This window comes from Callorhinus ursinus, unplaced genomic scaffold, assembly GCF_003265705.2.
Source record: "Callorhinus ursinus isolate GAN/ISIS: 27379988/994484 unplaced genomic scaffold, GSC_fseal_2.0 scaffold23, whole genome shotgun sequence".
Lineage (NCBI taxonomy): Eukaryota > Metazoa > Chordata > Mammalia > Carnivora > Otariidae > Callorhinus > Callorhinus ursinus.
Window position 1 is genome coordinate 11,712,620 of NW_027397085.1, and position 19,325 is coordinate 11,731,944.

Sequence of the window (19,325 nt, forward strand, 5' to 3'; positions counted from 1 at the left end):
GACCTTTATTTATTTTTTTTAAGATTTATTTATTTGAGGGAGAGAATGTGTGCATGTGCGAGAGAGAGTGAGAGAGCACAAGCACAAGTAGGGGGGAAGGGCAGAGGAAGAGAGAGAAGCCGACTCCCCCCACGGAGCAGGGAGCCCGAGGTGGGGCTCCATCCCAGGACCCTGGGATCATGACCTGAGCTGGAGGCAGACACTTAACCAACTGAGGTTCCCAGGAGCCCTATTTTAGGACTTCTAAAATTTCATGTTTCTTCTTTTCAAAATGTGATCATGATGTAACTAATTTCTTAAAATCCAGAAAGTATAGAAATATGACCTATGATGTGTATTACAAAGACATTTGATTTTTAAAAAATTTTTCTCCTTTCTGCCAATTATTTTTATAAATTTAACTCAAAAGAAATGGGAAAACTATATAAATTCTAAAAGCTGCATAAATTTTGTTCCTTCTCATATTTCCAGTAACTTTCAATATTATTTTCATATAACTGTACATCTCAACTAATCAAGTTAATTTCCTGACACTCAGGATTTTAAGTATTATGTTTGGTATTTGATCATCCATTTAAGACCTCTGAGTGGTCCTGGTCACAGCTGTTCTATTTTGGCTTCAACTTTTTTATTTGTTTCAGCTTAAATGCTATTTGAACGTCCTTTGAGATTGCAGTGGTTTGTCATTCCATGCCATGTATCGTGGGCTTGGATATTACATTGGAGTTGTTTTTGTATGTGTGTGTGTGTGTGTGTGTGTGTGTAGTTTAAGGGTAACTGGCATTTGAATTAACATACATAATTAAAATTAAGTTTCCTATCTCCTTTCCTTTTGTAATTCTAAAATAAAAAGTTATTTATTAACTTTTTTTTAAGTTTGGAGGCTGAGCCACCCAGGCACCCCTGGATATTATTATATTAGAAACAATCTTTGATTATGTTATGGGGGGAAAAAGCCTTGATACCTAATTGTTGTTTTACGTTGTATTTCTTGGATTGCAGATGAGACTGAACATTGAAAAATTATGTTCAGTGGCCATTTGTATTTCTTTTTGCTTTCGCCTCCATGGCCTAACCTATACCATTTTTCTACTGAAGTGTTTATCATTTTATTACTGATTTCTGTGAACTCTTAATGTATTAAGGATATTAATTCTTTACCTGTTTCAAATATTTTTCCTGGTTTGTCATTTATTTTCCATATTATTTATGGTTTTATGATCTATTTTTACTTATAGAAGTCTTAAAATATTACGTAGAAAAACTATCAAACCTTTCTTTCTTTCTTAGGTATAATGTTTAGGAAGGCCTTATCCACTCTAAGACTGTACTTTCAGTTTCTTCTTTTTTTTTTAATGTAAACTTTATTTGAAATATATTTGCCTACTTTGAGGAAGGGATCTATATTTATTTTCAAATTCCCAGTACCATTATTAAAAGTCCAAGTGGTATTTTTTAAATCAGAAATTATCTTTTTAAATAATGAAATACTTCAAATGTCTCTTAGTCATATTGGAGACTTTATAAGGAAGGTATGGAAGAATAGAGGGCAGTAAGATTTATCTTTGTGCTTTATAAAGAAAATGATGGGACTAGGAAGAATAGATGAAAGAGACATTGGTAGAGAAATATTAATAGTAAGTTTATGTGGAAGACCTTGAAGGGCAGAGGAAGCCTTGCTGGGGAAAAATTAATGTGCTCATAGCAGCAACTCTTTTGTGAGAAACAGTATAGTAGTCAAGATGGTAAGGTGACTAAGGACAGGAAAAAAACAAGAATTCCAGAGGCATTGAGTGAAAATGGTGGGATTCCTGACAAAGGCTTAAATAACTGGAAAAAGGAAAAGGGAGGGGTTGATATAAAGACCATGACTGATAGGAAGCTAGTGCCCCACCATGAGAAAAGGAAGTAATGCTGAGTTGGAATCCAAAGAGAATGACCAAGAGTTCAGTTTTGACCATGCTATCTTTCTATGGCAAGAATGTTTCTATATATGGTCCCATGTGAAGAATTCTTGGATAGTGAATATTATTCCTGTATGATACTGTGGTTTTTAAAGTTGTGAAAATAAGTGGGGTGAAAACAATAGAGTATTATACATTGTGATAATACTGTGACCACGAACTAAATAACATTTTTTTAAGCAACTGCAATGTGAAAGGCATTGTGCTTTGGGAGAAATGGCTCCCTTGCCTAAGGATAATGTAATTGGGTAAATACATATAAAAATAACTATAGTTTAGGCAAAATATGTTAAGCACAATAAGAGAGTTATAAACAAAAGTGCTAAAGGATGCTTGGGCTGGGGAGAAATTTTTGCTTGGGGATTAGTTTTTATTTAATAGTATCTTTTATGATATAATGTTTAACAATTATATTGAGTCATTGTACCTCACCCAAGGACAACTATAATCTGTTATTTTGAGTTTAGAGGAAATTTCATCAGAGTCCTCTATAAAATTCCAGAATTTAAGAGCTGGGAACAATCATAGAAGTCATGTAGGCCACCTCCCATCATGATGTGAGTATGCTAATCTCTGGTGATGTTTTCTCATTGGACACACATCACTGACATTGTAAGTTACGAATCAAATGTCTGGTGGCACCTGAATACTTAAAATACTTAATATTTGCTTGTTTCATTGCCACAATCTTAATTGCTGTAATTTCAGAGATGTTTATTACATTCATTTTTTTTTTCAATTTAGAAAAATCTCAGCTGTGAAATGTCTATGGCATAGAGGCTTATACTTGATATTAGTTTTACTCTCCAATTAGCTGAGGAATGAGCAGATTTTCTTTTCTTTTTTACCAACTTAAGGTTTAGCAATTTTTTCTAAAACCTATTTTAAAATCTAACAAAGTTCTAGTATCTTTGTAAGTAATAGTTTACGTATTTGAATCTCTCTTTGAGTAAAGACGTTATTGTGAGATTATGAAGATTTTTTAAAAATTTTGCTATGTTGCATTTATTGATAATCAGATGCTTGACACTAGGACAAAGGCTGGGAAATCTAGCTCTTTTTTTTAATCCAAACATCTAATATCAGTTTATTTTCATATGTTCTGCCATTTCCCTTTAAGTTAAAAAGCAAAAATAATATCCCGCTTTTATGCTTGGTTCTTTCTTCAAACATTCTGGTTAACCTAGGTTTGGGAAAAATTTCTATAATGTCTCCCTTGTTCCCTGCCCCCAATAATATTCTTGTTTGTCCTATTAATGTACAGACACTATGGGTCAAGATTACACAGTCTGCACACACCACTCTTATTTCAGACACTCAAACATGAATTCCACTAGTTGTTAATGTCTAACGGATATGAAGACACTTGTGAGGATGAAGACAATTTGATCACTGGGTGTTGGGAAGAGCTCAGAAAGAAGCATTCCTAGTATTGTTCAGACTGTAACAACTCAGCCATTGATATTTCCAGAGAGAATTTTTGTGTTCATATTCTTACCACCAAACCTAGAGGAGGAATTAGGAAGAAGGTCATCAGATGGTCAAATACAATGGGAAGAGTGAAGGTGAAGGAAGTCGTATGTCTTAAACTGGACAGAGGAATAGAGAAAATGAGATGAGTAGATGCAGTGGCAAAATTGCAAAACTATTTAAATAACTCTGGTGTGATTTAATCCTTTAGAGAGACATGGGAAGGGATGATTTGGTGAGCAATAAAGATGCAACAGGGACTGAAATCAGAGTTCAAGTCAGAAGGGAAATTGGGAGGGTGGTTAATACTTCTACTTTCATACATTCCAAATTAAATACTAGACTGATACATCTAGACTAAGAGATGGTTGGCAATAAAGGAGAGGACAAAGACTAAAAAGGCAGAGGTGGACCTGACCTCGTGCAGCAAAGAACAGCAACACCTCCTGAATCACTGCTGTTACTCTGGGCACCTGTGTTTAATTTGAAGGCCTCCATCCCTCTTACAGAGACCTAATGAGATCATGGCTGGATGTGGTATGACTGGACTTTTTGTGGCTGAGTTCTACACATTTCTGTTTTATCCTCTAATCTTGGTGATGAAATCACTGTTGCGAATTGAATCAGAGTTTCACTATGGCTGGCATGCAAGTTATTATTCTCAGTACACATTTTCCTCTTTACCAAAAATGGTACTAACAACTTGGGATCATGTTCATCTGTGGAAAACAAAATGGAAAGAATATGAAAATCACTTTAAATCTCCTCTGGAAAATGACTTAGAAAAAAAATTAATATCAGATTCTCAGGATTAAATTATCATTCTTTAAGTGAATTGTAGGTTGAAAATTTTTAAGTTTTGGAAAGACGTATGCTAAGTTTGAGAAACTGGTTAATTACAGTATTTCTAAAAGCTGGTTTCCCTCTATAACTAAAGATAATACAAATAATAGTGAACAAAGGCGGTTGTTGCCTATTTGGCTAACTACAGGCTCGAATGCGGAACCTAGGATTCTGACTTCACTGAGATGTTATCTCTCCCATATAAAACTGGCACAATTAACTAGAGAAATTTGTTCTTAAGCTTTCATACTCTTCTGTCTGGAGAGTCTCTTACCTAAGAGTATGAGCATATCCACTGAGGATAGTTGCATAATTTATAATCACGGATTGAAGAAAATGACTTGTGACCTCATGCTTGTGAACTAGGTCCTACTATTTAGCAGAGTTAAAAATGAAATTCAGTGGAGACAGTAACTGCTGGGGAATCTAGTCCTGGTTTCAACATTGTTCTTTTCGCGATTTTGAAGAAACATTTTCCTCACACTAATCTTACTTCATCTTCTATAAAACAAAGTGCAATGCCTTGAATATAGTCGGCATTCAGCATATATTTATGAAATTAAATGCAATCATATATCAATCAGTACTCTGGTTGGAAATAACACAACTTAGACTTTAGCTACTTTCTGCACAGAAGAGGGTCTGTTGGTTTACTTAACAAAGCTGAGGGAAGGACAACAATGGATCTCATTTAAGAAATGGCTCCAGGACTCAAACACCATCAGGGCTCCCTAGCTCCTCTGCATTCTTTCACATCAGCTAATTCCACTTGACAGGGCACAGGGCCTCCAGCAGCTCTTATATCTTTATGCACTTTTGTGACAAGAAGGGAAAGTCCCCCTTTTGCTCTAGTGGAGACAGAAAAATTTTAAAGCCAAATTCTCATTGGTCTGATTTGTATCTTGATTCACACTTTTGGACCAAATAATGTGCCTCAGAGAGTGAGTTCTGCAGAAGTTTCACATACATACACACATGCACATACATATACACACCCTGAAATTACATATATATGAAAGTTCATTGATGACGTTAGGGAAAAAGAGTGGTTCACCTATAAACGTGAAACACGTTCATTTTGTTTTTGGTTTCTTCCCATGTTAGCTGCGTAGAAGCTGTTTTCAGGAGCAGAGGGATCAAAACAAGGGACCTCCATATTTTCACAGAGCTGGCTCAGGCTTTGCTCTTAGTGCAGGTGTTTAAAGACTCCTGCATCTTCAGGATGGATGCCTGGGCTCTCTCTGCCCCATAAGCATAGTAAAGGCCTTCTATCTTCTGCAGGGCCTGACATTCATTTCTGAAAATCAAAAAACAAATCCCTAGCTCCTTTAATGTGGTTTTAGCACAAAATCCTTGATTATAGGAGAAACTGCCTCAATGTGATAATAAATAAAGCTACTGTTTCTTGTTTGTTGGGTATCAGACACAAAATTAGAAGCTTTCAGTGGTGTCCTAAAGCAAGCTAACTGGCTCCTGAAATGCCGTTATTAGCATATCTTCTCTTGATATGTTCAGCATGTCAAGGTTGTAAGTTGAAATTGGTGATAGGTATTCACATCACAAAATTGGTAAATGCAACAAATCAAGACCCCTGCCCTCCCATAAAGAGCCAGTTGTTAAACACTTAACCAGCACATGACCGGGAGCTTCATATTTATTACTTAATCCTCATGACAATCTCATGATTTATATTGTTATCTTCATTTTAAAAATTAATTTAGAAAAGGGGAGATATCAATGTGGTTAAGAACATATGTTGCATTACTTGTTTGGACCTGACTTCTGTCTGCTCCAAAGCCCACACACTACAATTGGAAGGCAGCTGACAGTGTGTTATCTTTTCCTTAGCAGCTCTTCCATTGGTCATTTGTCACATCAACCAACACTGAAATGTCAGCTCTTTTAGGAAGAGAATGTCCATTGATGAAAGTGCTTTTACTCAGCTCAAAATCTCTGGCTACACTGAGGAAATGTCTTTCTGTGTTTCTTCCACTTCTTGCTGCAGGTGGTTCATTGGGGATTGGTTGGAGTGTAGCAAGACTTGTGATGGTGGAATGCGCACCAGGGCAGTGCTCTGCATCAGGAAGATTGGACCTTCCGAGGAGGAGACACTGGACTACAGTGGTTGTTTAACACACCGGCCTATCGAAAAGGAGCCCTGCAACAACCAGTCATGTCCACCTCAGTGGGTAGCTTTGGACTGGTCAGAAGTAAGGAAACCTGAGGCTGTATGTTCTGAGATCCAAAGCATTTAATACTAAGGACACCTAAGCATGTGAACGCCTTAGAACTCAACAAGTAGGGACTCAATAACAGTAAATTTGGTCCTGTTTTTTTTATTGCTGCTTGTCAGGAAGTAAGGTTTTTTGGGGTTAGGGAAATCAACGAGAAACTAGACATCAATGTGATTAAAAATTAACCTAAAGTGAATTTGAAAACACATAATAGTGAGTACTCATGTAAGTGGTTTTTCTCCTTCTTTGCTATTCTTGAGCAGCAAAATAAATTCAGAATTAGTGATATATCTTTTTTCCCCACACAATGTTGTAGCCTAACTACGTAATTCATACATATGAATATTTATCAATTTTTAATCACTTATTAGATATCTAAATATGTTTTAATTGCTTCTATTGCATCTGGGGAAGAAACATGGATTTGAGGGTTATAATATACCAGAAAGTCAAAGTCAGATTTTATCATTACCTCTGCTTATATGATCAGTGAGGGAAACCTAAGAAAATGTTTTTCTGACATACATGTGTATAAAAGAGCCTAAAACAATCCAAAGGACTCAGAAAAATGGTCCTATGAAAAATGAGGTAAGGGGTAGAGTTAATTCTTGACTCCTCATTCTGCCTGAGACATACACATATAAACACCATACCCTTCCACATTTCCCAAAGAAGAGTTAAATTCTTCCATAGTGTTGGTAAATATTAAAAAGAATGAGTACCTGGCTATATAACTAAAGGTCATTCTTCCAATTTAGCAAAACAGGATGCATTTCCTGCTAGAAGCATTGTGGTGCTTGCTTTGTGTATTTCCTGTAGACCTCATAAGTTTGAAATAAATAAATAAATAAATAAATAAATAAATAAATAAATAAATAAATAAATAAATAAATAGAAAACATACATTGTTCTTTAGGAACTCCCTGGATGTAACTTTTCCCCCTTTGAATCTTACTGCTAGAGTGGCCTTATTTTACTAGAGGCATGGGCGTAAAAGAAGGACTATGTTTAAGATGGTACATGGAAATGGGAGATTCTGACCAGTTGTGGTTACCTATGGAATCTGTGGTGGGATTGGGAGTGTTCTTCCAAGTTTCCTGGCCAAACTCCAGCTTCAGTAATTACATCTGCCTACCTAACTTTTGTGTTTCAATCAAATGTAGAGATATTCTTGGTATTATTCACTGGATGGTTATGGAAAACAGTAGGAACTCTTCTGTTCCTTAGAAGTGGGTGGATTAACTCCTAAATTTATTTGGAAGATAAAACCTACTGATAAAGAATAGACATTCTACAGAGTTTTACATATGTTGGTAATTATTCTACCTGAAATTCAGTGCCCAAGACCCTCATAGAAGTTCATAAATATTGAGAATGATGACAAATTTGTTATTGGAAAATCATAATGGAAGACCTGACATTTGCCTTCAACAGTTTTAGGGTTTAGGTCAAGCCCCTACGTCTAATTTAGTGCTAACTAAACACACGCACTATGAATAATACAAAGGAACACTGTAAGCTTGGGAAAGTAAATGTCCATGAAACAACTAGAGAATAATATAAGGTAGTGTTAAATAAAATGGTGGATTGTGAGGTATAAATGTATAAGTGATATAGAAATTTAGAGCTGAGAAGTTCAGAATAGACTGAGGTAGGATCAGAGAGCTTTTTACTTGATGGAAGTTAAACTGAATGTTGGAATATGGGATATGAAATAGGGAAGAGAATAGAGAAACTGGAGAAGATATTCCTGATGGTAGGATAGTTATTTATTCAGTTACTTATTGAACAACTGAACAGAAACACAAAGATCTTATGGTGAAAGTAGGGTGGGGAAGAGGGTTTGTTTTAAAGAATAAATGGAAAATAAGATCGAGTAAAGTAGTAATAGATATTAAGAAGGATTGAATACAGAACGTTATATGCATCATCTTTCTACCAAAAGTGGAAAAAAGTAGTTAAGTTCATAAGCAGAAACAAGAAGAAATTTCTGCCAAGCATGAAAACACTAAAATCACATGCACAGATTTCACATTGATCTCTTGATCTAAACTTTTCTATGTCATACTTTTATTTTAACATAAAACAAATATAATCACCTTGAGAAACATGGCATATGTATATTTATTGTATGTTTCCATTTCAAATACCATTTTAAAGTTTTCTTCTGAAATCAACCTCATATAGGTTGTAATTACCCTGCCCTTCGAATTCTGATTCTTGTTTGTTTGTTTGTTTTTAGAGAGTGAGAGAGTGTGCACATGTGTGTGCGTGTGGGGCAGAGAAGGGCAGAGGGAGAGGGGGAGAGAGAAGCAGAAGCAGGCTCCACACCCAGTGCAGAGCCCTACGTGGGGCTCCGTCTCAGGACCCTGAGATCATGGTCTGAGCCAAAATCAAGAGTCAGATGCTTAACCGACTGAGCTACCCAGGCACCCCTAGAATTTTGATTCTCATCTATCCACTCGTAGAGGTGACTTGTTCAAATAGCTCTGAGAGGCTCTTAGGCATTCCTGGAGGCTACCTAAAGAAACATGAGTAAGTTAGGTGGGTTTTAATCACATTTCTGCTACCTTCAAGATAGCCAAGTCAGGGGCACCTGGGTGGCTCAGTTGGTTAAGCATCTGACTCTTGATTTCAGCTCAGGTCATGATCTCTGGTTTGTGAGATCAAGCCCTGCATGAGATCAAGCCTGTGTGAGCTCTGTGCTGAGCACGAAGCCCACTTAAGATTCTCTCTCTCCCTCTCCCTCTGACCCTCCTCCCACGCACCCCAACCCCCACAGCAGCTCGCATGCGCACGCTCTCTCAAATAAATAAATTAATAAAAATAAAAATAAAAAAAAGATAGCTAAGTCAAAGCTTAGGAGAAAGAAGTAGTGCGGGGGTGGGGGGGTGTGGTATGCACATGTTGGGACTACAGCTTCAAGTAAAGTAAAGCATTGGTGGCTGTTGTCTCTCCACAGGCAACCAGAGAAAACTGATCAGGGGTAAGCCTAGGTCAAGAAATGCTGCCATTATCATCGCAAAGATTCTAGTTGAACACTATCTGTACCATCATCTTTATTCTTTGGGTCTTTCTCAGGAGAAAGGAGCTAAGTTTTATGCCATACAGTCTTTCCTATTTGTTTTCCAAAGGAGTGGTCCACTCTCACACTTCCATTTCCTTACTCTTCTAGGAAGCCCACTTCTTCTCTAGATGGGTAAAAATAACGAAAGTAAATAACATTAAGTGAAATAAATGTCTGAGTAGCTATGGAGACCAAAGTGAGAACAAGGAGCCTGTTCAGCCTAGAGGAAAGGAATACCTCCCACTAATGAAAAGAGGAGGTCCTAGCAGCGGAGCAGGGAATGTTCGATCTTTTTTAGTTAACTGCTACAAATATTTCACACAATATTCTTTTGACACGCCCCTGGAAACTTCCCTCCTTTTTCTGCCCCTTCCCCACTGCCAACTATCAGCTGTCTGAGCTTTGCTAATCACAAGGGTGAGGTTCAACTGGTGAAAACATGTTGCAGCAAGAGGAATGTACACTTTGACCTTTTCCTTTTCTTTGCCGGCCGCTCTAATATAAAATTTCCATTGTTCCAAAGCCAGGAACCGTTTTTCGTTTTCCCCATCAGTGAAACCCACCCGGTGTTTATGGCAAAAGAAAAAAAAAAGCCAAATTACCTTGGTGGAAAATGGCTCTTCAATCTTTTGTGAAACTAATGAAGCCACGGCTCCCCATTTCCTATAATCTAGCTTCACTCTTGGGATCACCCGTGCTATGTTGGACTTAAATCGTTTTTTCTTTTTGCCCTCTCTTGGCAAATAACTTTTAAAAGCATTGCTGCATACTGTGGATGGGCTCCAGCAATCCTAAGCCATTCTTTTGATGTATTGGAATAGTTTCTTTTGACTCCCACAGAGTAGCCACTGAAAAAGGTCTGTTTCTTGTACTTACTCTGGCATCATACTCAATTGCTTTTATAGGACTTACATTCAGGTAGCATTACCTAAGAAGGAATGGGGGGGGGGGCGTTGGAAAGGATGGAAAACCTACCTACAGGGGACTGTGCTTTGTTTTCGAAGACAGCTGTGACATCACCTGGCTTATTCCTAGGTTCTACTCTGGTGCTATAACTAAGTGAATTAAAGCTACCTCTCTGGAGAGAACTCAGTCTAACCCCAAACTGTTAACATTTCTATCCTTTACAAGTGAGAGCCAAATTGTTTTCCCTGGTGAGGTTTCAAATACTTTTCTCTGCAAAATATGTTTTTGCTTTTTAATCATTGATCACTAAAGCTAATGCATAAATGCGTCTCTCATAAAAATTACCTCCTATATCCCACTGAGGTGAAAACACAAACCAAATGTTCTGGTCAGATTTTAAAGTATTGTAAAATTTTGATTATATGAATGATTAGGAAAAATAGGTATTTACCTGCAATAAAGAAAAATAGGGAGAAATAATTTTACTAAAGAATGGATTGTCCACTGAAATAGTATCTTCCTATAACATATATAATAGTATCTTCCTAAATGTTGCCAGTATGGAGAACTAATCATAGCTTAAAATACTAAAATTGAATTTCCTATCTATCCTGCATGTTTTTGCCTATCTCCCTAAAGGCAGAAGTACTCTTCTTTTCATACTTTATCTCAATTTATTTTTTAATAATTATTTTTATTTTTTATTTTTTTTTTAAGATTATTTATTTATTTATTTATTTGACACAACGAGAGAGGGAACACAAGCAGGGGGAGTGGGAGAGGGAGAAGCAGGCTTCCCGCCGAGCAGGGAGCCCGACACGGGGCTCGATCCCAGGACCCCAGGATCATGACCTGAACCGAAGGCAGACGCTTGACGACTGAGCCACCCAGGCGCCCCTATTTTTTAATAATTAATTAGTATTTCTTGTGTGTTCTCATGACTTTGTTTCTGCTGATGCTCAGAGCTAATGCGTGGATCAGAAGTCCTGGGATTTAGTTCCCGCTCTACCTGTAATTTATTGTGAGAATGAATGGGATGGACTTGGATGTTTATAGCTATGCTTTCATCTAAAAAAATGAGCTAAGTATTCCATATCTAATTGTTACTAATGAATTTTAGTGTGTGGTAAAAAATACATAAAAATCTACCCTTTATGGGGGCAGAGACCAATGATTATTTCTGAAGAATGCTCCGAAGCACTTATAATTAAGTTAATATCTATTAATCATATACATAATCATGGCTACATCTTGCTTGCCTAAAATTTCTTGTTTTTTTAGATAGTTAAATAAAACTGGAGCTGTCAGATGGATAAACATATTTATCAGAAGGCTAGAGAGATGAAATGTAGGCTGTATAAAGCAGAAGGAAGAAGTAAAAATAAAAACAACCTGAGGGACATCTCTGCTTGGACATCTCTGACCTAAGGTCAAAATAATTTGCCGGATAGAGTTCTCCTCGAATGGAGCTGGTCTAAGTGGCATCCCTATGCCTTTACTGTTTTTTTTTCACAAGGAATTTTTAAAAATTTAATTTTTTAAAAAAGATTTTATTTATTTCAGACAGAGAGAGAGAGAGACCATGAGCGGGGAGAGGGGCAGAAAGAGAAGCAGGCTCCTGGTTGAGCAGGGAGCCCGATTCGGGGCTTGATCCCAGGACCCTGGGATCATGACCCGAGCCGAAGGCAGATGCTTAACGACTGAGCCACCCAGGCGCCCCTAAACATTTAATTTTATAATCTCCCTTAAGAAGTACAATATTTGCAGAGAGCAGAGTTGAGGCTTTGGCCACAGACATGTAGTATTTGTGGCTAGATCTGCAGGGGTCAGGGCTGGTGTATTTATTGAATCAGAAACTGGCAGAAATGTAGTTTTCAGTCATTCATTATTTTGAGAATCCGGTTGATTATCTCTACTTCTAGTGCTATGGGTTGGAATATCCTTAGCTTATTTAGTGGAGTTGGGCTGTAATTTTCTAAAATTATTTTTTGCCTCAGTAGAAGTTGTCATTGTATGCTTAGTTTTGTGTATAATCGCATGTTGTCCCACAGAGAGTTTGTATCTCTGTACATTTACATTTCAGAGCTTTGTTCTGGTAGAAACTTGCTATCTGGATTTATCTGTAAATCTTTCTCAGTGCTTCAGTTTCTCACCTGTAGAGTGGGTGTGAAAATAGTACTTCATAAGGTTTCTGTGAGCATCGGGTAGAGTATGACATGCAAAGTATTTACAACACTGCCTGGTGCTTAATAAATATTAGTGTTGCTTTCTCTTTTTATTCTTCTCCCTGTTAATGCCAGTATTATTTGTTTTGGTTTGGTTTTGGTTTCCTGGGCACTTCTAGACACAAATGAATGAATTGTCTATCATTGCATTGTCTGGCTCCGCTAATTGTAAGCAGGACTTTGGCATAGGCTCTTAGCAAAGACTGCTAGATATTACCACATTCTTCAAATAATAGCAGGAGCTTCTTGCTACTGGAAAAAGATATCCAAATAAGGGAAGAGCATATGTCCCCAGCTTTAATATACATATATATGCTTTTAAAATGTAAAGGGAGAGGGGAATGGCACAAGTGTATTTATTAATAAATGTTGCCAATATGGAGAACTAATCATAGCTTGAAATACTAAAATTGAATTTCCTATCTATCCTACGTGTTTTTGCCTATCTCCCTAAAGTCAGAAGTACTCTTCTTTTCATACTTTATCTCAATTTATTTTTTAATAATTAATTAATATTTCTTGTATGTTCTCATGGCTTTGTTTCTGCTGATGCTAAGAGCTATAGTGTGAATCAGAAGGCCTAGGATTTAGTTCCTGTTCTACCATTTGCTATCTGTTTCACCTTAAGTTGCTTAAGCTTTCCTTATCTGTAACTGTTCTCAAAAACTTATATGAGAATAATGTATTTGAAGGTGTTTTGTGAACTGTGAAATGCTAATGAAATGTCAGGTTAGTAGTGTTATTATTGATGATAATATTAAGCATTAAGAAAGTGACAGAAATCCTCTAAGGCTTTGGCTTCTAACACTGGTGGATGGTGGAGGAGACTTGGGGCGAAGTCAGGAGGACTAAACACAAGTGGGCATGCTCAAGAAACTGGAATCAGGGCTTTATTAATTCTACAGAAGACATGATCGCAGGAGATGATTGCATGTCTTGGATTCTTGAAAAATGAAGTGTTGGGATTGTTGTGATGGTTACATGAGATAATAATTGCAAAGTACATAGTGTAATGCCTAACATCCAGGAGACAGTAGGAGTTAGCATTACGTCTGCCATTTAATAGCTGCATGACTTTCTACCACTTACTCTAGACCATTTCCTCATTTTAAAAACAGCGTAGTAATTGCCATCTGACAGGATTTTTGTGAAGACTATGTAAATTATAGCACTTAGCATGACACTTGGTATATACTATGTTTATTAAATGGTAGCCGCTATTATCATCATTCTTTTTAGTAGTGGTTAACTAACAGAAGTGACAGCAGCATTGACATTGTGTGTGGCACTGGGCTGGCACTAGAGAATACCGCACGTGAGTGTGGAGAGATGAATCTGAAGAGGTAAACGTAGCGTTCCTAGCAGGGTATAGTAAGCATATTTAGAGTTTGAATTTTTATCTTGAAGACAATAGCAAGCCATTGAAGGATGTTTTTATTTTAATCACAAGAGCATATAATTGGATTTGTGCTTTGGAGAGTGAACTGAGGTAAGAGTAAGAAACAGGAGACCTGTTAGAAAGCCAGTGCAACATTACATGAAGGAAATGATGTTTGTCTGAAGTAAGGTTAGTGACAGTGGAGACAGAGAGAAATCAACAGATGTGAGAGAGATGTAGGGGCTCCACACTCAGCAGGGAGTCTGCTTGAGGATTCTCTCTCCCTCTGCCCTGCGTCTTCTCTCTCTCTCTCCCTCCAAAATAAATAAATAAATAAATCTTTTTAAAAAACTACAAGTTCCTGGAAGGTAGAGATCATCTTATTCATTTTTATATCCCCTTCTCTTCAGTGTAGTATAGCTCTTGCAGTAGATCTGGAAAATTTCTTTTTCTTTCTTTCTTTCTTTTTTTTGAATGAAAGGGATAGAAACAGGGTTTCAAAATGTTATGGGTAAGGTCGTCACTTGACTGAGAGGAAGAACAGATTTTAAGGAAGGGTTCAGACATGCAGGGGAGAAAGTTGGAGACTTTAGTCAATCACCAGGTTTAATAGGTGACTCTAGAAAAAGAACATTACAATTAACGTGGAGAAGAGGTAAATAATAGACTGTGTGACATCTTTTCTTCAGTATGAAGATCAGACTGGTCCAACTAAAGAATAGTCAAGGGCGCCTGGGTGGCTCAGTTGGTTAAGCGACTGCCTTCGGCTCAGGTCATGATCCTGGAGTCCCGGGATCGAGTCCCGCATCGGGCTTCCTGCTCAGCAGGGAGTCTGCTTCTCCCTCTGACCCTCTTCCCTCTCGTGCTTTCTATCTCTCATTCTCTCTCTCTCTCAAATAAATAAAATCTTTAAAAAAAAAAAAAAGAATAGTCAAATTCATTATGTTTAGGGAAATTCATTATGGACAGGGGAAAGTCCAGAGATTTTCTGTGCAATAAACCTTCACCAGTGGCTATGCATTCTTAGTTACCACACTCTAAGAAAACACACCTCAGTCAACACCTAGCTTGCTTCACAAAGACGAGTTCTCATGGTCTACGAATAACATAAGGATTCTTTTCAGAAGATTACACCCAGCAAGTAGGAAACCAAGGATTCCACATTCCAAAAATTAGCAGAGTCTTATCACAGCTGAATGTGGCCAAGGATAGGGAGGAATCGAGGAATAAACCTACCCACAATAAAAGAAGAAAATAAGTCAGCCAAGAAAAGCAAGCTTTGGGTTTAGCTCTTGAAGTCCTTAGGGAAAAAGATAAAAGCACTTCTGCTTAAAAACTTAAGGAATTTTCCTATCTGAAAGACTTTGCCCCGCATTTAGTGTATATACATATTGTATACCCAAACACATTTACTTCAAGAAAGACTTTCCTCCAATTTTCCTCTATCTTTAGAATGCCATTATTCATTAGTATTTGTTTCATTTCCAGTGCACTCCCAAATGTGGTCCAGGATTCAAGCATCGGATTGTTCTGTGCAAGAGCAGTGACCTCTCTAAAACATTCCCAGCTACACAGTGTCCAGAAGAGAGCAAACCCCCTGTCCGTATCCGCTGCAGTTTGGGTCGCTGCCCTCCTCCTCGCTGGGTGACTGGAGACTGGGGTCAGGTAAGGCAGTTGGACTGGGGGGCTCCTGCTGAAGCAGCACCTTGAGACCCTTGAGTTTCCTGACTGGGTCATTATGAGGGCTTAAGAGATGAGTAACACTGCTGAGAAATCTAGGTCTGAGATACAAGTATGAAAAAAGGCACATGCAGGAGCTACCACACATAGACTAAGTAGCTGTGTCTCTTCCACCCCACACACTTCCTACTTCTACCTACTCCTTGGATCTTAACATTTTAACTTAGAATGGAAAAAGAAGTAGTCTATATGGCCAGATATTTGAGCAAGCCGACAAAACTTTGGATTCTAGTCCCATCTCTCAACTACTTCAAGAACAAATCAGTTAATACCAGTGTCTTAACTTTCCTACTTGCAAAGTAGCTCCTCTTAACTTCACAGAAAAGGTATGGGGATTAGGTTGATAATGTGATTGACAGTATTTGCAATACTATTAAGATTTATTCTTCAGTGGGTTTATCTGAGGGACATCATGAATTGGGAAGCCAGTATATAGGGCTTTTCATGTGTATTTTTGTTGGACTCATTTTATGTTCTAATTTACATTTTTTCTTTCTTTAGTCTCACTGACTTTTAAATTGTGTTATATTGCAGAAGGCCACCTTAAATCCTTTTAAAACGAATTGGTATATTTGAATACAAGGAAAATTGAGTATTATTCCTTTGAATGTCAAAAAGGAAATCTATTAGGTTACACTAAAAAATAATGCTCCAGAAAGTAAATTTCTAGACAGTTATTGCCCTTTTCCTGTGGTCTTATAATTAACCTTGTAGTTAGTTGTTTCCTAAAATCTGAGACCCAAATCATGGCACATAACTATACCAGTATGATTTTGTGTGTGCTCTGGACTGGACCTGCCATTACTTCTTAAAAATGGCATTGCATAGAAGTAGTTAGTAAAACTCTGGCCAAACTTCAGTATTTCTAGAGTATAGCAGTATCTACGGACCTCTTTCATTACATTTAGGCAAGGGCAAAAGATTTTCAGTCTCCATTAAGGCAAATAAATATACTTGCTCTGTGCTCAGTCAGCCTTGTGGGTAAACAAAAAAAGTATGATCATAAAATAGTTAACATTTGCATTTGTATAACAAATAATTAATAATTTGCATTTGTATAGCAGTATTTAATTTATAAAATACTTAAGTGGAATACACATGATAAGGTTAAGCATTATAAGCAATTATGTGTGTCACTGTGGAAGTGTAACTCTTTCATAATATGGAATTGATATGCTATTAAAGAATCAGTACAGACATGCTCTCCTAATTTTTATTTAAACCAGGTAGACGTGTCCTTCCTTACATATTCTTTGTTGCAATGCGCTATTGTATAAAGGTCAGTTGAAAGTTTTTGCATGTTAGTGATTTTCCCAAATTTACAGTAATCAATTTCAGATTATTCTTTTAAATATTGTCAAGTCCTTTTCTTCTCATCTATATTTTAAGTTCAGTTTCCTAAAATTAAAATCAACTGGTAAAAATACCTTCTCAAGGATGCTTTGATACATTTTTATGGTCCAATTTTATTGTCATTTTGTATTTAAACATTTTTTTAATGAATGAGTCTATGAATATCCTTATAAGTCCTATAAGTGCTTTGAGAGTTTTTTCAGATAAATTCAGTGAGGCCTCAGTTTGTTTACCTTGTAAGCATCACCATCACCTGTCTTGGCACTGGCTAGCTCATCTCCTTGATCCCAAGTCTCACAGCTTTGCTGGTATTCTGGGTGGCAGGCCCAAAGGGTAGACCCCACTTCATTCTTCAGCCTGGACAGCTGATTAGTCCCAGCTGAAACTAAGTCACTCTGAGAGTAACTTCAATTCTGAAGTAACTGAATTACTAAGTAGATGAAAAAGGAGAGAGAGACATGCTACTTGGTTCACATTTGTGTGACCGACAATACCTGAGAAAACTCAAGGTACTTATTTAAGCTCTTTTTTTTTTTTTAAACTGGTCCCCGTCACCAACCTGCACAGCAGTCACTGCTCTTACACTGAACTCACATTTTGATCAGATTCACAGCACTCCAGTAGACCATCAGATTGCTTGCCCATAAGCCTATAATAAATAGGGAGCACAAGGGATGTCCAGCCTTAGAATCTCTCATTATTACCCTACTTCATCATGAGGGTTTTCTTACTATACTCCTGTGACAGTTCACCTGCTTGGAACTGTTAGAAAAATAGCCCATGAAATCTCTTGTTTCCTGGAAATGATATTGCTTCCATTTTCTAGGGTCATCACGTGATCTGTGAATTTCTAAACCAATTCTAGAGGAGAATGACTTAATCATACACTTCTCCAAGATGAATTTCATATGAACTTTAAAAGCTAATATATATATGGTATTTGAAAAGATATAGTATCTTTTTACCTTCTGAAAATCGTTGAGATCACTATTTTGTTTCTGTCCGTGTCTTTGGGTTTAGTGTTCCGCTCATTGTGGCCTTGGCCAGCAGATGAGGACTGTGCAGTGTCTCTCCTACACTGGACAGGCATCTGGTGACTGTCCAGAAACTGTTCGGCCCCCATCGATGCAGCAGTGTGAAAGCAAATGTGACAGTACCCCCATTTCCAATACTGAAGGTGAGTTTCCCATGGAGAAAGGGCCTGTGGCCCCTAGTGACCCACGTGTACTGGTTCCCAGGGTTTGAAGAGCCCCATAAAGCCACCGTTGTAATGTGGTTTGTATAGAGCTTTTGTGAAAGCTGCATGTTTACTGGATGTGATAAGGAAACCTGCATTCCCCCCCCCCCAACTCTGACACTAACTACATGACCTTGATAAGTCACTTAACCTTTCTGGAGCTAAGTTTGCTTATCTATACAATGAGAGATTGGAGTGGGTGACCTCTAAGGTCACATCCAACCTAGCATTCTGTTTGACTTGTGCCAGAATAGAGAGATGATTTCTAATGAACCACAGTTTGAAGTGAAAACTTCTGTTTCTTTTTGGATAGAACAATGGATCTCTACCATCATGAAGATTAAAATTCATGCTTGCTATACATATAATGAAAGGATATGTTTGAAACTGTTTCAAATGCTAATTTTCTCATTGTAGAAAAGAAGAAAAAGATAATTACGTAGCTGTTTATAGAGGAAGACAAAGGTCTTTGGGCTCTGAAATTTCTCTTATGTATTGGGAAATCTGTTTATTAATAGCAGATGCCAGCCCAAATCCTGAATTTTCTTATATCTTATTTCAATAAATATATCTTGCCTATTCCGTTAGGCATTCATTTAAAATTTCCTGAATGCTACTATATAAGAAGCACTGTTACAAAATCATGGGAAGTATAAAGACAAATATGGCATAGTCAGGAAATTCAAACTGCCATGTCATATGAAAATAGAGCCCTGCTCAAATACAGCGCAAGAACATCTTGAAGCTACTAACTTAAATTATGTAGGAAACTCAGTCATAGGGCTCTGCTTAAAACAAAAGTAGAGAACTATCCTGAACATAATTTGTTAATATTTTTCAAATGAAAATTATGTGCTCATGAACCTATTAAGAAGAGATCTATTCCTTTTGACCAAATGTATCCAGTT

At 37.3% G+C, this 19,325-nt stretch overlaps 1 protein-coding gene across 2 annotated transcripts in view; it reads left to right on the top strand.

Moving 5' to 3' along the window:
* ADAMTS6 (ADAM metallopeptidase with thrombospondin type 1 motif 6) overlaps window positions 1-19,325 on the top strand; it is a 305,810-nt gene that overhangs the window by 271,895 nt on the left and 14,590 nt on the right. For both annotated transcript variants that reach the window (XM_073905405.1, XM_073905407.1), the window contains exons 21-23: window positions 6,283-6,487; window positions 15,576-15,752; window positions 18,201-18,357. In XM_073905405.1, the coding sequence (XP_073761506.1) occupies window positions 6,283-6,487; window positions 15,576-15,752; window positions 18,201-18,357 (539 nt within the window). The remainder of the gene's footprint in view (window positions 1-6,282; window positions 6,488-15,575; window positions 15,753-18,200; window positions 18,358-19,325) is intronic.